Below are 20766 nucleotides of genomic sequence, written 5' to 3'. Positions count from 1 at the left end.
ATATATAAACCATAAAACCCTTTATAAGAAATTAGAATCTGTTTTAAAAATTAATTATATGAACTAAACATATATAGAAAGAAATTGAAGCTTGAATATATTGAAGAAGCAAAAATTAAAGACATACTTATAACTGCCCTTTATCCTTAGTTGTTTACAATCACAGCAAATCAAAGTGTGACATGTTTAAGAGAAAGGTAATTAAGTTCTAAGGCTTTGTCATCTTATCACTTTTAAAAAATACAAGATCTGAGTAAATGAAAGGAAAATAGAGAGGGTTGTTAAAGAGCTGAGTCATAGAGTGGAATAGAGAACAAGCGGAAGCGGAAGAGGCAAGAAAGCATACACAGGCTGGGTTTGAAGAGAGTTGGGAATGCTGGTTGTGGTAGATGGTCTCTGATTTGCTTACCGGATCTACTCGCCATCCTTCTTAACCCTGCTTCGTGATTCCAGGAGGCTGATCTTTATCAGCTTCATGGACCAGTCTCTCTGTGTCTTCAGGTTGGGTTTGGTTAATATGAACTACTGATAAGTGATTAGAAGTCAGGAGGAAAGAAGGCAAGGGTATTTATTTCCATGATCTGCCCCCTTCCAAACTTTAGGTTGGCAGTGGATGCCATTTTCTAAGGTTACATCTCTTGTTGGGTGGGCTTCTCCTATAACTCGAAGACATTCTGGGTTGCAGGAACTGCTATCTCTCTATGCCCCTTCAAACCTAGTGGTTATAATACTGGCTTCTCACAGCTGCTAGCCTCAGGCTAGCATCTCTTGGTTTCCCTTCATTCGTTACACACTTTAGTCTCTTCATTAAATGCTATTCCATCACTCTTTTAAAGTGTGCCATCAGTTTTTAGCTAGAACTGACTGATACATTGGTAGTGGGGAATAGGCGAAACGTTAAGGTAGTGTTAGGGAGGTGGGATAAACTGCTGTGGAGAGAGATAGGAAGAGAAGGGTTTCAAAGCTTTTTATGGCATTCTAGGAATGTAACATGACTACTTTATGTGAATGACTCTAATGTAGTCTTAAATGGCTTCTTAATTATTGATATTTGGTTGGGTTTCTGTTTCTTTGCATGCACAACCAGGATTGAACAGGGCTAAGAGATGTCTGGGATTTACATGACGAGATAATACTACTAGGATCTATCTAGATTCATTATATCATATTAAGACATTTCTCCCATGGAATCAGGAACATCCCAACCCAGTGCACATGCTAAGTTTTTATTGAAATTCAGTGAACTGCTATGGTGTGAAATTAATTTTTATTGTCAGTCCCCTGAGTCGGCAGGCCGACTCTCAAGCCCTGTGCCACCAGGGAAGCCCTATAACACTTTATATAGCTGAGAATTCATCGATCAGGATTTTCACTCTCATTGGAATCCACTACTTGCCTACGACAAATCGGACACGTAGAGTTCTCAGACAGCCAGCGATCAATGCAGTGAATGTGATATTCATGGGAGCAAGGTAGTATGCGAAGCTTGCTGTTTTCTGTGTACTCTGTAAGGCAAATGCTACAGGCTTTTAGTGCATCATTTTCACCAAAAGATCTTACAGCCAAGCTGTCAATCTGTGCTTTGGTGAGTCCTGTAGTTTGCAGATTATGGGAGGACCCAGAGTCACTTTCATCAGATATTATTAGGCTAATTTGTCTAACCCCTTGGCTGGTCTCTGATGATAAGTTTGTTTCTTCAATGCCTTCAAACATCAGTGAGCTAATTCCTGAATTCTCATCACTTGAGCTGGAACCAGAAATAGGACTAGAACTGGAACTAGACGTACAATTGGGGCTTGAATGCCAACTCAGTGTGGAACTTGAATGGGTATCATAGCTAGCATTTGAATCAGAACCAAATATACCACTACTACTACCATTAGGTGACTCTAGCCATTCCATGTTTTGACTTGGAGGTGAGACACTATGCTCTAAATTACTGTCACTGTCCATAAGGTTATTTGAGTTACTAAATTCTGTCATTGTCTGCCTTAACGTGCTCTGAGTTGGAACAGATGTTGTATCATTTATGCTAGTATTTAACATTCTGCAAACGGGATTTCTAATGGTATTGACATAAGCTCTCACACCTGCCTGCTCAGAATGTGAATACATATGCCTCAGTCCTCGTTCACTTTCAGAAGTGACAGTGTTGTTTGGTGTCTCAGATGTTAACTGAGTTCTACTAGCTCTGCTGTCTCTCTGAGAATATGCTCCAGAATGAACTTGTCCTACTTCAAGATTGAAGGGTATGGTTGGATATATTTCCCTCATTCCCCAAGATTCACCACTGCTGGTTGTATCTGGAGAATTTTCTCCATGAACGGCATTCCTTGTTCTAGAAGTTTCAATAAGACCGCTATTTTGCAACTCAAATCCAGTCATTTGCTGTGTCAATATTTCTTGGTGCTCAGTTCTAGAAAATCTCGCATTCTCACTTAGCAGCGGCTGCTCAAAATTCTGAGAGGGTATACTATGATTAAGTCTTTGTACAATTTCCCTAAGTGAACGTGGAGGCGACCAACTTTCAATTCTTGCTCTGGTTCTCCGATACTCTGGACTCCTACTTCTTGCTCGTCTCTGACTTGTGGTAGGTGGGAATTCCATTAATGTTTCAGTTGTATCTTGTTCAGGCATAGATGGTCTTGTAAATATTGATTCAGATTGTGGACTTTCCACTTGCCTTTGGCTGTCTTCCATATTTTCTCTTCTGGGAAGTCTTGCAGATGCTACATATTCATTCTCTGGATTTGGACTCCCATTATCAAGGTTAGCATTTATTTCTAAACTGAATATGAACTGATCACATTTAGGATTAATTTGGCTCTCTTCTCTCCAAGATTGGTTTTCTCTTTGTCCACTTGTCATATTTTCAGTTTGTCCAGAACAGTTAAGCCAGTCTATTAGAGAGTCACCACTAGACACGTCATCTGAAGAGTCTCCTCTGTCTGTTAACAAAAAAAATGGGGAGGGTGCATAAAATAACTACCAAAATTAGAACCATCATAAAATAGCACTCTGAAACTTTGTTTCAAAAACAAAAAATGAGAACTTAAATACTCAGATGTTTTAAACTGATTTCACATTTATAGAGTTAATATTTTATAAACTGCACTGTGTAGATTTATAAGTAAAGGTAGAAAAGTTTCGATTCCATCCAAAAAGAGTGAGCTAATCCTAGATAAACTTAGAGAATTTTTTAAAAAGGGAATCCGGAGGAAGTCTATTTTTCAGTATTTCATCATATACACAGCCCTGTGTACCACTGTCAGAGGAATGTCAAGAGACTTTTTTTTCTGTACACTGTCAAAACACTAATGCAATTAAACAAGGTAAACACCAGTTAAGGTACAATGCTAGTAGTTTAGTTCAATTTACATTATTGTCTAATTTTCATTAGTCTCCAACATGACTACTTGTAGGCTCTTCACTTATGTGCTTTTGATAATAGATAAGCTGTTTTAAAATATAAGGTTATTGCCCAAACATAAACAAGTTTTATAGGTTTAAAAGTGTTTGCATTTTGAATACTTCTTAATGTTAACAAGATTTTTAATTGACATTAAATTGAAGGTCAGATCAAATGAATAGACTGAACCTAGCATGGTACATATAAGACCATATTCAAGAGCCAAAGTATTATAGTATCTTCTTCATTAGACAGCAAAATCCTCTACTTCACACTGGAAGGGAAGGCACCAGACCTGAGGTCCGAGCAGGGATTCTCAGCATTAGCACTATTGACATTTTGGTGCTGGACAATTCTTTGTTTTGGGGAGCTATCCTGTGCATTGTGGGATCTTTGGCAGCATCCCTGGCCTCTGCCCACTAGATGCTAGTAACACCCATGCCTCCCCTGTGACAACCAAAAATATCTCTAGCCATTGTCAAATGTCCCCAGGTGTTGAAGAAAGCACAATTGTCCCCAGTGGAGAATATTTCTGTTTGCTTTTTTTACATGTCTATGTAGAAAAAATAATTCAGGAAGTAGGAGGGACTTTCAGTTGAGGTCGAAAACCAAGAAAAATACAAATAGGCTACTTTGCACTGTTTCCCAATTAAAACAACCCAGATGTGAATCAGGAAAACAAACAAACAGACCTTGACATGCTCACCAAAAATCAAGTAAATGCCAGTTCTTTTTATGAGAAGTTACTTACCAAATTAATGTAAGTCACTTCTGTATAATTTACTCTTTACTATTATGAAGTTACTATTTCCTATTATGAAGTTCCTTATTCATCCCATCCGATTCCCTCCAAAAGCAAAATATACCTGTATTTTCATCTGAGTCTTGTGGTGCGTTTTCTTTAATTAGCTGAAGTCTTCTCAGCAACTCTTCTTCCGTACTTTCACCTGGAATGCCTAGAAGATTGTTGTCTCTCATAAGTTCGTAATCTTCTTCACTCAGATTATTTACGAACCTGGAGAAATCTTCTTCCCGAACCAATCGGTCCGTTTGACATATGTGTTGGGCCGAAACTCCATCTCCTTCATCGTTGGAATCCGAGTTTTCCACCTTAATAAACAAGTGGAAAATTATCTGAAATTCACGACGTGGTGTTGAAATTCACCAATGGTCGTTTCGTTTTCTTCGCTTTCTAGTTCCTGCCAGAGTGTCCGGTTCCGACTCAGTCGGATGACCCTCCGCACAGATTCCTCCCTTCTCCCTTCCCGACTCAGTTCTGTGGCCCCTGGTGACGCAACAGTTGGGAGCCGCCCCTAGCCCAGAACTTGCTAGACGTTGCCTAGGCACCCATTATCTTCCCCGCTGTTACCGAGTAGGGACTGGATTCAGGTTAGGTTTCATTTCATTCAAAACCAGCCAATGTTACTGAGGGTTTATAGTGTACCAAGCACCGTGCTTCACCTCGTTTCACCCACAGGAGCCTATTCTCAGGTTTTCAGGCTCTGATATGCTCTATTTATTCGTTACATTCCATATGACTGCCTTCTTCAAAATGCCATGCCAAAGTCAGCCTAGTTCAATGCAGCAATTCTCATTTTCAGGTGCCCAGGGACCTCCGCCTTTTCTCATGAATTTCTCAAATCCTAGACTCTCACTAAGAAAGCCCACAATTTTTGATAATTTACCAGGGCCCTGGCTGAGTCTCTTTAGTGTGTCCTCTCCCTTTTAACTGTTAATGGCTTCATCTTGCATTATATGGTCCTTTAGTCTTGTTTCAAACAAACAAGAAACACCAAAACTTTGGCAGGCTTTTCTGCTCAGCCAGGGAATTCCTTCTCCACAAAAGCATCAGGTTCATTTTTGTTCTCCTTTCTCATAAATATTATAAATAGTACTTAAGCAAAACTAGCCAGAACATCACAGGAACTTTTAGGACAGATACATAATAGTTACTTTGTCTGCCACAGTGAGTACTGACTTTGCTGATTTTGTCGCATGTATCACCTGAAAGGCTTGGTGAAAATAAAATAACGCTCATTTGCAATGCTATCTGGAGGAGACCTCTAATTCACTCTCAGTACACAGCTTAGAAGTTGAAGGAGCTGTGTAAATTCACAGTTGTTGTTTTGTTCACGGTCCACAGCAGGCTTTCTTGTTTGTTCTCAAGGAGATGGAAGGATGGTAACTTTACTGGTGTGACAGTGAAGAATCTAAGTCTATGTCCTGCTTTTGACATTTGTTCCATGCCTTGTTTAACTTAAGCTAGAAAAATCAATCTTTCCCCTCTGAATCAAATCTCAGCAAGACTTTGGATGAGAACAGAATCCCCTAGACTACCCTGCCTCCTTTATGGACTTCTGAGTGTATTTGTTATCTTTTACTGAAGTTATTCTTTTCACAGGGGAACTCTGTTGTAAACTTGTTTGCTGTGCCTCAATCAAAACTAGCAGTATTATGAAAATTCAGCGTGATTTGTACTCTTGATGCAGGAAACCCTCACAATCGTCAGTGTTCTTGAGAGTGATTGATTCAGTTTAATTCAATTCAATCAATTCAAGTGTCAAGTATGTTTAGCGTTTGTTAAATGTCAGTCATATTATCGGATATTAAGATACAAAGATGAGTATATTTAAGAATCTGTTGTCATTAGAGTATAACAAACAATTGAGCTACACAGAGGTAAAATTACAGTTTTGAGGAGAAAGTGATTTGAGTGAGAGAGAAAATCGGTTTCACTGCATTTGGGGTTTAAAGGATGAACAGGAGTTTTCTAAGTGAATGAAAGGGGGAAATATTTTCAAAAGTGAGAACAGCAACTGCTAACACTCATAAAACAACAAGGATAGTAGATTTTAATTACTAAAAAAAGACATTAGTTAAATTGGCCGAGCAAGGCCAAAAAATGGAGACCTTTATGACATGTTTAGAAGTTGGACTTTATCATTAGTGCAATGGAAAGATGTTGAAGTCTTTAGACAGTTGATGGTCAAATTTGCAATTTAGAAATAATATTGATAGTAGTGTTGAGGATGAATATGAAGGGCAACAGTTCAGATGGGAGGGTCAGAAATAGATAGAGGGCAGCCTAGGCTAGTGATGATAAGGATCTGAATCAGGGCAAAGGAATATGATTAAAATGAAGGACTTTAACAGATCTCTAGGCAGCAGAACTGATTAAACCTAGTAATATATGGGAAAGAGGGAAAAGTGGGGAGGGGGAATATATGAGGGAAAGGCAGGGGTCAGGATTACTTCTGTATTTCTGTCTTTGCTTAGTGGACAGTGGTACCAATAAGAAGTAACACCTGATTCTGAAGTTGTATGGTTTAGCTTAAGAGGGAGCATGATTGCTTATGATTAGAATAGTATGCAAGTTACCTGAAGATTCAGAAAGTCTTACAGTCATTCCAAATTTAGGTACAGAAGCACATGAACTAATAGCCCCGGACGTTTGGTGTTCCCTGTAGTTGTCTCTCAGTGTCAATGACTCTAGCTTCTTGAACTATTTGTTCCTGGTTATGTCCCAATTCTGGTGCAAGTAACAGGGTATAGGGATCATCATCCCAGAGACCTACTTATTGACCTTGATTATTTAAATAGAAGCCACCAATACAGCTGTGCTTTACACTTAGTTCTCTCATGTCTTGACTTTCCTTCTGAATATTGCAGTGTAGGTTCAGTAGTTTTTCCTCTGGATGGCAATATTGCTGCTTTGGCCTTTGTTCTATCCCTTGTCTTGATATCAGAAGTCTTCTGAAGATATTTTTTCTTCACTTCTCATTTCAGAGATGGGAGATGCATCAGGAAGTCCTGAGGTTGACTAGAGCATCACTCTAAGTTGAGTTGGAGGGGAAGAGGTTGAAGATGGAAAGCTGCTTACTTTCAATCAGAGTCAAGCACTTAAAAATTTGGCCAATCCATTGTTTATGATGTGGTGAAAAAATGGGGTGTGTGTGAGCAGATTTGGCTGTTCTTTTATCCTGGTTGTAATAATGGAGTTTTGTAATCAAGAGTTTTCTTTTGCTGACTCTGTCCAAGGAAGCTTCTGAACAGATTCTATGACTCAAAGGGAGACTGAAAATAAGCAAGAGATAGCATTCTCCCTGAATATGGGTAAAAGGAGTTCCGTGGCTTTAGAACTGTAAGAAATGATCAAGACATATATTCCAGATACCTATTGCAGTATAACAGACCATTCCAAAACGCAGTGGTAGATACAATAGAAACCATGCTGTTATAGTCAGGACTTTGTGAGCTAAGAATAAAGATAAAGAATACTGGGGATGGCTCATCTCTGCTCCATCATGACTGGGCCTCAGCTGTGGTGGCTTGAATGATTGGAGATAGATTAGACAACTTGACTGGTGTCATATGTCTGGGGCCTTGGTTCTGGCTAAGTTTTCTTTGAGTCACATCTTTTGGTGCTGAAATGTCCAACCAAGATGGCATCTTCATTCACAAATCTGGGGCTTGAGTTGGGCTGCACAGGCTGAAAAATTTGGGGCTGGATTTCCCTGTGTCTCTGTCTTTCTCCATGAAATTTCTCGGTGTAGTTTTGGAGTCTTAGCCACCTGGATATCTCAAAATAGTTGAATTCTTACATAGTGAGTGGCTTTACCCAAAGTAAACATCTCAAGAGACTTGGCTGGAATCTGTAAGTCTTCCTATGACTTAACCTCACAAGTGCAAGAACACCTTTTCTCTTGCATTCTGTTGATTGAATAAGCCACTGGATCAACCCATATTCAAGAAGAGGGACACCACATTCTACCTTTCAATAGAGAGGTAACAAAGATTTTATGGTTGTATTTAATGTACTATAGCACATGATGAAAAAAATCTTATAATGATGACTTTTCAGTTTATGTGGAAATTAATCTCTCCCTCTGTTTTCTGAATTGCATTATTCTCTGGGTAAAAATAAAAAAAAAGAGGACATAAAATCTGAAGTTCTTTGCATTCAGCCTGATTTTAAAGATACCCGATTAAGGATCTTTTTATTATGTAATAGTTTTCCCACATCACAGACCATTGGTAATATTAAGAGCTATTTACTGAGCAACTGTAATTGCTAGACACTCTGCTTGTGTTTTAACTTATTTGATCTCAAGCCCCATGCAAGATAGGTATTACTATTCTCAGAGATAAAGGCATTGAGGCTGATGCAAATTAAGTGATTTTCTCAAAGTTACAGTAATAGATAATACGTTTAGATTCAAACAAGGTCTATAGGATGACTCTCCCTGTTTCGCTCTACTCTGCTATGTTTAATGAAAACACAATTTTAGACATCATTACACAAACGTAGTAAAATCTCAGTTAAATGAGATGCTTGAATCATGTTTGATCATTTTCGTGTGCCATTTCAATTCTGCTTTGGGGTTAGTCTAGAATATCTTCGTTTTAACTTAATAAAGAGTAATTTTAAATCAAGAAGTAAACATAATTAAAGGTTGATAAGATATTTCATATTTTTATGTTTTTTTCTTTCCCACCAGAAGGATGGGTTAAAAGCTTGAAAGCATTGATGCAGAAAAATGAATCTAAATATGCATGTCTCATGGAATCTACTGGAATTGGTTCTTTGACACAAATACTTGTTTTGAATCTAAACACGAAATTCTTGTTAATTGAAATCACACCCTTTCCACTTACATAGGCTTGACACTAGGAATTAGTTTCATCTCTTCCTTATTCTTACCTCTAATTATGGAAATAAAAATGTATTTATTTAGCAAGGTCTCATCCCTCTTATGATTTCCTTTCTTCCCGGTTCTGCTCAGATTTAAACTTTTGATAGCTTTTCTATTAGTGCCGTGTCAGTGGATAGTTTGCTTCTATGCTTTCTCTAGTTTTGAGCCATTTTACACACTTTCTCTGAGGCATGCTCCAGGTCTGTTATTCACAAGCAAGTTAGTTCATATTTCCGCACATTTGTTTATTTGTAAAGTCTTACCTCCTAGATTATTGTAATAGATAAATAAACTTACATATACATAAATAATATTCTGTTTGTTACCTATATAGATATATTTAAAGATGAATTTTACAGTTCCAAGGATGAAACGGATATCAGGTTTGTTTCTCAAAACAAATGAACACAGAGAACACAAAATGAATAAGCAACAGAAAAGCTCACAATATATGAGCAAAACCAAATTAAGCAGGCCTGCTGTATACAGATTCACAAGTTGTGCCCTCTAAAATTCCCAGGGGGCACCATTCATGTAAAGAAGAAAGTGAATGACACTCCTATAAATTTGCAGTGCACCACCTGTACAACTGAACATGCAGACACCGAAAATGAGCTTTAATGCTATCTTCTGCCTTCCTTCGACCCAGTAGGGAGAAGAGAAGAGGATAATGAACTCAGGGAGAGTAAATAGTTACTTTATTACTTGTTCTTCTCCAGGCCTAGAATTTTATATGCTCCTATTGAAGGGAGGTTGGTGATTTTGTTCAGTAGCCTGCAGACACAGGGAAGTGCACCGCCTCTTTCACCAAGTATTTACACCAGTAGGTGTAACCACAATGGCAGCGTGTGGTGTGGGTAAAAATGGTCACCTCACATCTCTGTCATGTCGACTCTCCCTTTTATGGTGCTAGTTGGGTGTTGTAGTCGCTCTTATGGAGAGTTATTGAATGGTCAGTCTGGGTTGCCTATTCAAAGAAACTCACCACATTTTCAAATTACATTACAAAAAGGCCCCTACATTTCAGGCATACCATTTTGCTTAAATTCAAACTACTGTACTATAATCAAGTTGCCTCTCTTGCTTAAGTCTCAATATCCACAAACCTCAACAAATTCAATGGACAGTAGGTTGACCAAAGGGTGAAAGTTCTTTAAAAAGTAGCATTTGTATTGGGAGCAGAGTTCGGGTTTCCTTATGGTCGGATTTCCTGGGGCCTCTTTAATATTCAGGCTAAATGCAAGCTCTTATCCACACTATTAGAATGCATCCTCTATCTTCAAACACATTTGACAACTTATTGCATATAGAATAAAGTAAACTGTGTAGTAAGTCCTTACAAAAATCACTTTAGGTTTGCCAACATTACTACATTTTCATCTTTCAAACTTCAGTTTAAATGTCACTTCCATGGAAAGGTCTTCCTGACCAGTTTATCTAAAATAAAATTGTGCATGTCATGCTCTGTCACAGACGCTTATCTGTTCCTCCAATAAACTGTATACTATAAGAATAGTGATCTTTATAGCTCAACCTGTGTTTTCCATCTATTCAGTTCCTTAAAGTAGATACTAAATGAATATGCGTTGGAGAGTGAAATAAGTAAAGTAAGGAAGAAAGGCCAGAGGGAGGAAGGGAGGAAGGAAGGACAAAGATTCTCTCTCTGTCTTTTTTCATTATGGCTGCTGTAACAAAATGCCACAGACTGGGTAGCTTATAAACAACAGAACTTTATTTTGTAATGTTATGGAGGCCTGAAGTCCAAGATCAAGATAGCAGCATGGTCTCATTCTGGTGAAAGCCCTCTTCCTGATTCATAGCCAGAACCTTCTTGCTGTGTCCTCACATGGTGGAAGGGGGCTAGTGAGCTCTCTGGAGCCTCTTTTAAAAGACATTGATCCCATTCATGAAGGAATTTGTGGCATCTAAAAAATACAACCAACAAGTGAATATAACGAGAAAGAAACAGACTTACAGATGTGGTGAACAAACTGGTGGTTACCTGTGGGGAGAGGGAAGGGGAGAGGGTAGGGGATTAAGAGGTACAAACTATTATGTATAAAATAAGCTACAAGGATATACTGTACAGCACAGGGACTATAGCTAATATTTTATGATAACTATAAATGGAGTATAACCTTTAAAATTTGCAAATGACTATATTGTACAGCTGTAGCTTATATTGTATACCAACTATATTTCAAAGAAAATAATAATAATAGTCACAAAAAATCTGAAATAAAAGGCATTAATCCCATTCATGAGGGTGCCACCCTCATGACCTAATCACCTTCCAAGGGCTCCACCTCCTAATACCACCAATTTGGGGGGTTAGGATTTCAACATATACATTTTGAGGGAACATAAATATGCAGACCATAGCACTCTTCTTTGACCAAACGTGAGTCAGCCTTCTCTGAGTCCTCTTTCTAACTAGTCCCTGACCTTAGGCTCTGTCCTTGGCCCATTTAGACTAGTATTAGCATGAATTCTGGTGGGTCAGTTTAGCAAAAATCCTCTACCCTTGATATATGATCAAACTCTTTACCCCTCACCCTTCATGTCTTATCACCCTAGCCTGACTACAGAAAAAACTTCTGTCAAATTGATTTAGCCAGAATTCTCCTTACCCCTGATGTTTCCTTTTAGTAATTTTCTACTGACCCCCACCCTGCTCCTTGCCTTTATATCTCTACTTGTTCTTATTATATTAGGAGTTGAGCCCCGTCTCCCTCTCCTACTACACAGCCCCTCTGTGGTAGTCTCCCTAACTTATCCTTGCTATCTTTAACAAGTATCATGTAGACTTGTTTTCTTCAATACCTTCAAGGCTTTCCTTACCTACATCTCTCTGCATGTGCTGTCACTTTTTCCATGCCTTTGTTCACATTGTAATCTGTGCTTGCGATGCCCTACCCTTTATGCCCTAGTTCATATCAAACCTCTCTGTAATATCTGTACCCTTCTAGTCCTGTATTAAATACACTGCCCTTCAAGATGGCCTGTAAAACTCCTGTTTGCATAAATATTTGCCATTTTTCACCTTCCTCTTTCCTCTTAGACTCTTAAATAGAACAATGTGTGCACTTGCCTTCTACTAGGTTGTAAACTGTAGTGATGCAAGAAGTAGGCATCATTATGTGCCCCTCTAATGCCTAACACCAAATGTTATGCACAGTTAGAAACTCAATAAATACCTGATTAGTTGAACTATGGTCCTACTATATAGTGAAAAATTCAAAGGCTATTGAATTGGACTCTGATCTCCCCCGCTCATGAGCTGTGTGACATTGGGTAAGTTATTTAATCTCTCAGTTTTAGTTTCATTATTTGTAAAAGGCAATGATAACTAAATGGGTTGTGGTAAACTTTAGTGACATTCTATGTAAAATAAAGTAAATGTGATACTATATGTAAAGGTGTCTCCTGCTTGAGGTCAGGAATCCATTTGTAAAAATCAAGCCGTTTTTGTTCAAATGTAACCAGGAAAAATTTTCCTATTATTTTAATGGAAACCTTTAATATGTTTTATATGTTAGCCCAACAACCCCAACAAATTTCCTGAAACGCAATGAAACAAAAGAAACAAAAAATTGTTATAATATAGATATTTAAAATCATCATATCCTAACCACTTAATAATTAATATGGTTTTAACAAACATTGCTTTGCAGTAACATGGCCTCTCTTAACCCCAGTAACATCAGAGTTGCACATCCTCTTCTGTGACACTTTGAAGGCTTTTCAAAATGTCTACACAGGAGTCTGAAGTTTTACCCAATGTATTTGGAATGTAACTCAAGATTTTCTCCAACCACTGTGTTCTTATAAAAGTTACCTTGAGTTTGCAGATGCAAATATGTTTTATTGCTGTATAATCACTGGCTGAAGAATATTTGATTGAGAACTAATTAAATTCTCTGTAGTGTAAGTATTAAAGCAAAGAGCTCTTCTAACAGGGAAGTAATACGAGATATTTTGTGTGTTATATCTTCATATAGGATTGCTAAACAGTGTTGTTCTTAATAAATGTTATTTTCTAACTTCCTTCTATTATGAATCAAATTAATTCTAAACCCAAGATTTAAGTTAGTCTTCATTTCTCAAATTCAGTTAAAACATTCATTTTTGGGGTTTTAAGAATTTAATTCAGTTATGCAAAAATATATCTAGGTGTTTATTTTATTTTTTTTATTTAATTTAATTTTTTTCTTGAAGTATAGTTGTTTACAATATTGTATAAGTTTCTGGTGTACAGCAAAGTGATTCAGTTATGTATGTATATATATATATATATATATATATATATATATATATATATATATATATATATATATATATATATATACACATATATATACATATATATTCTTTTTCAGATTCTTTACCCTTATAGGTTATTACAAAATATTGCATATAGTTCCCTATGCTATACAGGAAGTCCTTGTTGGTTATCGATTTTATATGTAGTCATGTTTATATGTTAATCCCAAACTCCTAATTTATCCCTCACCCCCTTCCCCTTTGCTAACCATAAGTTTGTTTTCTATGTCTGTGAGTCTTCCTGTTTCATATATATGTTCATTTGTATAATTTTTTTTAGACTCCACATATAAGTGATATCATATTATATTTGTCTTTCTGTGTCTGGCTTACTTCACTTAGTATGATAGGTCCATACATGTTGCTGCAAATGGCATTATTTCATTCTTCTTTATGGCTGAGTAATATTCCATTGTGTGTATGTGTGTGTGTGTGTGTGTATGTGTGTGTGTGTATATATATATATATATATATATATATATATATATATATATATGGAACACATCTTCTTTATCCATTCATCTGTTGGTGGGCATTTAGGTTGCTTCCATGTCTTGGCTATTGTAAATAGTGTTACAGTGAACTTTGGGGTGCATGTACCTTTTCAAATTATGATTTTCTCCTAGGGCTTTATTGATAATGACATACACTCTAGCCCACCTACCTCACTTATATTTCCATATATCCTGAGTGAGTCAGTCTCTTTTTTTTTTTGGCTTTTTAAGAAATCTGGATGCTTTCTAGATAATAGCTATCTCCATATGCACATCTGAACCATTTGCATGGTTTCTTTGTAAGTTTATTATTAGGGAAGCTTAGAATAATTTCATAACAACATAGAAAGTGATTGTATACAAACTTTATTTTAACTGTGGACTACCCCCACTCCTACCCCAAATACTCATAGACTGAAAGGTCATCAGAGATGAGCTTGTCTTTGGGAATTGGAGCGTGGAAATCAGAGAAAGGAAGGAAATCACGGAACTAATTCAGTTGGAGATGAAGGAGTGGGTAAATGCCCTTTTCTTGGAAAAAAGATGAATTTCCTACTAGAGGAGAAATCTCTTAAAATATTCAGCTGCGCCAGTGATTAACTCTGTTGCAAATTTAGTTGCATTCGGCAGGTACTGCAGGGAACAACTAGTGTGTATGCCTTGGCATAGTAAAAAAAAATTATGTAGACAGAAAGTATATTTCATTTATCTAGTTATTGAATAGCCTGAAATATAGAGCAGTCGAATACTATTTGTAATTTGCGTGAGTGTGTGTGTGTGTGAGAGTGAGCAAAGCTGTGTTTGACACTAACATCCATTTTTCCTGACTTAAGAACAATATTTTAATAGATAATTGTGGTTTAAAGAACTGATTGATGCCAGACAGGAAGCTCCCCTCATATTGATTATGTGTAAAAATGCCTAGGAGGGCTTGGGACTGACAGAAACCATCAGTAAACTTCAAAACTCAAACGAGAATTTAGTTGACAGCAGGGTGTTCAGTACAGAAAATAGTTTCAGCACTGACACTGTCTTCTAAGGATCAGTATCTATCCATCTGTATAACAGATATCTGTGCGAAAGACAGTGTGGTATGGTGGAATGAAAACTGAACTTGTAATTGGAATATGGGGATTAGGTTCCAGCTGAGTTCTTTCTCCTGGTGCTATCTTGGAGAGTTACACCTCTAAGAATAACATTCTTTGTTTTTAAACTATGTCTAAGGATCTTTTGGGCTCTATATTTCTATGAAACTCTGATCCTATTTTATCATTGTAGGGGTACTGTGTGTTGGAAGATAGCTAGATAGATCAATGGATGCATGTATGGGTGGGTGGAAAGATAAGTGAGTACATACACACACATATACATATACATACATATGTATGCACAATATATACATATAAAAATATATACTTATATATATAGGACTATATATGTGTGTGTGTAACACCTACAGTTTATTTCCATGCATATGTGTCTACATAGAGTGACATCACAAATTCTGGCCATGGTTTTCCTTTTCATTGGCAAATATGACAATAAATCATCTATCATCTATTATTAAAGAGGTAAGACCTCTTAACAGCAAATGGGTCTTGAAAGAGATTTTAACATTGTGAAAGATACATTAAAATAATCCACAAATATTCATATGCATGTATTGTGAAAATGCTTCTTAGTGGATACAAATGTAAAAGGTGAATAATAAAAGTATCATAAATTCTTTATTCTTCATCGATAAAGAATTCCAATATTGAAAATTTATTGGGCAGTACTAAATAAGTGAGTATCAGGAGTCTGATCTTGCCAAAATCATAACTTTAACTTTTGATGTATAGTATAAATACTATTAGCAGAAACATATTTTTCTAGCAATGACCTTAATAAAAATAAAGCTCCTGTAAATAACACACAGTGAAATCTACATTTTACTCCGTTAATCAACATGTTTAGGTTCATGGGACACTAAAGACCACAGTCATCAATATTACAGAGCATTTTATTAAGTATACATTATTACACCGTAAGTGGGTAGACATTTAGATCTGTATTCTACACAGACTGAGTGCATTTCTGCGGCATAGTTGTCTTTAGTTGAGTGGAATAGGCCCATCGGTGAGAGGTCACAAGTAATCAGCTATCTATATATACTTGGAAGTTTAGAAATAGTTGAGTTTATTTATTTATTTTACTTTAAATGTGTACAGTTTATTATATATCAATTACACCTCACTAAAGCTAAATAATTGAGTTTTCTTGGGATTAGAGACAATGTTTTGAGATGGAGAGAGAATTATCTTAGAGAGTAAATGAAGAGTTGGGATAAATGATCATTTTCTCTGGAAGGAAAAGGGTTTATAATAGGAACCCCTAAGAAGGCATATTGAACTGGCCTTATTTAACATTTTTTTCAAGGGATCAAGATTAGAAGTACCATGGGAGAATTTCCAAATTTGTGCACAGAACTAAGTTCTTCCAGGTAATAAAAAGATCATCAAAGTAGGATGAACAGGAGTTGAAATGAGCAGAGGAGCTCTAATGAGAGCAGGGAGAAACAGTTCAGGTAAAATCATTGAAACTCTTCTATGAGATGGAAGCCTCTGAGAACTGATTATCACTGCGGAAGAAAGCCTAAGGACTCTGTTGCCTGAAGGTTCAGTCTAAGATTATGACCAGGAAACCAACACTGACCAAATTTGTTGGACATTATCACAAAGGATATTGGAAACAAAGTGAAAGGTATTGTCTTACCCTTGGACAAAATAGAAATTTGTTTGAACCTAGAAGTTCTTAGGAAGTTTTGATAAGTACACCTTAAAATACAGAGGGAAGCAAAAACCATCGAGAGAGAGGAGGAACTTCCGTTTGAGAATAGGCGGTTGGAAGAACTCCTCAGTCTGGAAGACACGATGTGGGAGTGGGAGGGAATCTGAGTAGCTCATGTAACGTGTGTATAGATTATTCACTAAATCTTGAGTTAGCTCTTAAGATTGGGAAGAAGCAGCATTAGGGAAAAATAAAGCAAGCTGTCCTCCACATCCTAAGACATGGTACCAACTGAGACTATAAATCTGCAGGTCCAGATTCATTCACAGATGGTAGGCTGATGGGAAGCTGTTAGCCAGAGTTAGGGGGGTAGGGAGCAAATCCCCAACTTCAGATGCTGTAGAGGGTAACGATCTGCCTCTCTCATGCAGGGGGGAGATGGAATTCTCAGCTCAATGCCTCAGGACTCCGGTCCATTATCATGGCTGTTCTAATCTGTTTCTGAAGTGGTCTTTTCTACAGCATTTAAAAAAGTGACTGCATTATCCTGAACATTTTTATCAAGTAACAAATCAGCTGATATAAATGCATAAAGTTGGCTGAAAGCAGGCCAGGATTTCAAAGCCCCTTCGGCATGTCTAGGTTGGGCACACGTCACGGAGCCTAAGAGTTTATTTAGATGGGGAGTCTTAAAAGCTGCAAATAAAAGTGACCATAAAATCATCAAACTTTAAAGTTGGAAAAAGCCTCATGCTTTTTCAAATGTAAAAAAGCATTAACTGAGTCATTAAATGAGCTTTTAAAAAAGCCTCCTGGCAAGAGAGTGACAGATATAGAACTTTAAACCCATGCCTCTGGGGCCAATGCTCTTTCTATCACAAAATGTTTCTCCCTAACATTTGATGAATCAGAACATACACACACAAACACACACACACACACATAACGTTAAGACCCAGGGTTCACTCTTCAACTTGCTTTCAACCATATGGAAATTTTATGGATTGAGTCTTTCAGATATTATTTCAGAGCAGATAAGCCAAACGCTATTTCTCTCACCTGGCTCCAAGCACTGTTCAGTCTTCTCCAACTGGGTATAATTATTCACTAGGGATCTCACCTATTGTTCAACATTCAAACTTGTGATGGCCATGCTGTGGACTCCATTGTCTTGAGAGGAAAGCTTACACACCAAAACATTTGGGTGGGTGAAAGGAACACAGGAGAGGGGACTAGAGGAAAGGTATCAGTGAATATGTAGTGAGTTGTTGCTTTTCTACCTTGATTATACCTGAATTTTTATTTATTTTTATTAACATGAGCTTGCACTACATGCTTGATGTATGACACACGCAGACTCCCTTAACTTAGAACATAATTGTGGCACATGTATCTCCAGCTACAAATATAGATACCAAAGAGCCTAAGGAGCTCTGAGAGTCATATACCTTCATTTATTTTTTTGAGTTTTTCTTTTTTTGGGAGAATTGAAGAGAAATAAAAGCTAAAAAAATATCCCTTATTCACCTGGCAATTTCTTTTCATCTTCCTTTTCTCAGGTAACATCTCCTCTAGGAATCCTCCCATACCCAGGAAAAGATAGTTTCTCCTGCTCTTTACAATCAAAACCCCCTGGGCAACCCTTTCTCATATCTTTTATAGCAGAGTGTTGAATTGTGGATTTACTTGTCTGAATCTTCTTTAACCTGTGAGAAAATTGAGTGCAGGGGCTGAATCTTCCAACAGTGTATCTTCCAGTGTCAAGCACAAAAGTGTCAACTAACATGTAGCTTTAAAAGAAAGTATCTTGTATATATTGTAAGTGTTCAGTATATTTGTACATCAAATACATGAAATAATCAAGGCTAAGAAATATGATAGGAAAAAATTAATGTTAAGGAGGATTTATAAATGAGTAGAAAGGGGATTTTAGGGAAGAAATCATGATTTAAGATTATTAGTTTTTTTAACCTGGTATAGGTTGAGGATTGCTATAGAAGAAAAGGCAGTTCAGTACTTTGAAAATGTGTGAAGTCTATATTCATTAGTTCATCAGATAAAATAAGGTGGTATGCCCATAGCTGCTCATCTTTCAAATTTTTTCATAAATGTCAACTTGTTGAAAATATTTTTGAAACTAATTTTTCTTTACCTTTTAAATTCTCTTGGAATTAAACGTGGTGATTTACCACTAAGACATTCAAGATGTATTTATTTATTTAGGCCACCGTAATAAATGTCAGAGAGAGTCTTTGTACAGAGATGCATTTTAAAAAAAACACAGTTAATCACCCAAAAGTAATTTATAAAGCAATTCAAATTTTAACCATTACTCATAAAAAAAAGGTGAAAGGAATTAAATTCATAAAAAGTTGAACATTCTTAAATCTTCATCCCCCTACTCAATTTTCTTGTACTTCAGTGCTGCAGAATCTCTAATACAGAAATCCTCAATTATATCCAGCACTTTTTGGCTTTTCCCTTTTCTTTACAAAACCGCCATTATTTTCTTTTTCTTTTTTTTAAACATCTTTACTGGAGTATAATTGCTTTACAATGGTGTGTTAGTTTCTGCTGTATAGCAAAGTGAATCAGCTATATGTATGCATATATCCCCATATTCCCTCCCTCTTGCATCTCCCTCCCACCCTCCCTATTCCACCCCTCTAGGTGGTCACAAAGCACCCAGCTGATCTCCCTGTGCTATGCGGCTGCATCCCACTAGCTCTCTATTTTTTTATAGTTGGTAGTGTATATATGTCCATGCTACTCTCTCACATCGTCCCAGCCTAACCTTCCCCCTTCCTTGTGTCCTCAAGTCCATTCTCTATGTCTTTGTGTTTATATCTGTCCTGCTCCTAGGTTCTTCAGAACCTTTTGGGTTTTTTTTAGATTCCATGTATATGTGTTAGCATACAGTATTTGTTTTTCTCTTTCTGACTTACTTCACTCTGTATGACAGACTCTAGGTCCATCCAACTCACTACAAATAACTCAATTTCGTTTCCTTTTATGGCTGAGTAATATTTCATTGTATATATGTGCCACACCTTCTTTATCCATTCATCTGTTGATGGACATTTAGGTTGCTTCCATGTCCTGGCTATTGTAAATACAGCTGCAATGAACACTGTGGTCCATGACTCTTTTTGAATTATGGCTTTCTCAGTGTATATGCCCAGTAGTGAGATTGCTGGGTCGTATGGTAGTTCTCTTTTTCAGTTTTTTAAGGAACCTCCATACTGTTCTCCATAGTGGCTATACCAATTTACAGTCCCACCAACAGTGTAGGAGGGTTCCCTTTTCTCCACACCCCCTCCAGCATTTATTGTTTCTAGATTTCTTGATGATGGCCATTCTGACCGGTGTGAGGTGATACCTCACTGTGGTTTTGATTTGCATTTCTCTAATGATTAGTGATGCTGAGCATCCTTTCATGTGTTTGTTGGCAATCTGTATGTCTTCTTTGGAGAAATGTCTATTTAGGGCTTCTGCCCATTTTTGGATTGGGTTGTTTGTTTTTCTGATATTGAGCTGCATGAGCTGTTTATAAATTTTGGAGATGAATCCTTTGTCAGTTGCTTCATTTGCAAATATTTTCTCCCATTCTGAGGGTTGTCTTTTCGTCTTGTTTATGGTCTCCATTGCTGTGCAAAAGCCCCATAGCAGTAGTGTGAGTGTCACTGAAGCAAACTTGAGTCCACTTACCCACATGCAGTAAACCCAATCTACTGACACTGGGTTATGGTGAAAGAAAGTGCCGTTTTTATTGTAAGGTGCCATACAAAGAGTCCGGGACAACTAGTACTCAAAAAGCCTCATTTTCCTGATGGGTTTCAGCAAAGTGTTTTTAAAGGCAAGGTGAGGGAGGGGAGTCCCAAGGTATGTGATCAGTTTGTGCACAGCTCTCTGTTTGGTTGATGGTGAGGTTACAGGACAGTGTCCCAGGGGTTAAGGTCATCAATTCTTTGGCTCCAGTAGGCCTGGGGGCTATGTGCTTATGGTCATTAAGTAGTTAACCTTCCATTTGGTGGGGGTTTTAGCATCTGTAAAGCAGGAAATGTGCATCAAATACTGT

General features: G+C 37.3%; 1 protein-coding gene across 1 annotated transcript; it reads right to left on the bottom strand.

The window, feature by feature from the left end:
• Positions 1 to 1353: 1353 nt before the first annotated feature.
• On the bottom strand, positions 1354 to 20471 carry LOC309801890 (E3 ubiquitin-protein ligase RLIM-like; the record flags this gene model as incomplete). The annotated part of the gene is made up of 3 exons (XM_082616995.1): positions 1354 to 2948; positions 4276 to 4519; positions 20397 to 20471. 3 exons carry the CDS (start codon positions 20469 to 20471, stop codon positions 1354 to 1356), a joined length of 1914 nt encoding a protein of 637 aa, XP_082473121.1.
• Positions 20472 to 20766: the final 295 nt, after the last annotated feature.

Source organism: Mesoplodon mirus, assembly GCF_964341445.2.
Source record: "Mesoplodon mirus genome assembly, chromosome: 1".
Classification (NCBI taxonomy): Eukaryota; Metazoa; Chordata; class Mammalia; order Artiodactyla; family Ziphiidae; genus Mesoplodon; species Mesoplodon mirus.
Note: the sequence above shows the minus strand (reverse complement) of the source record. Positions and strands in the feature narration are given on the sequence as shown.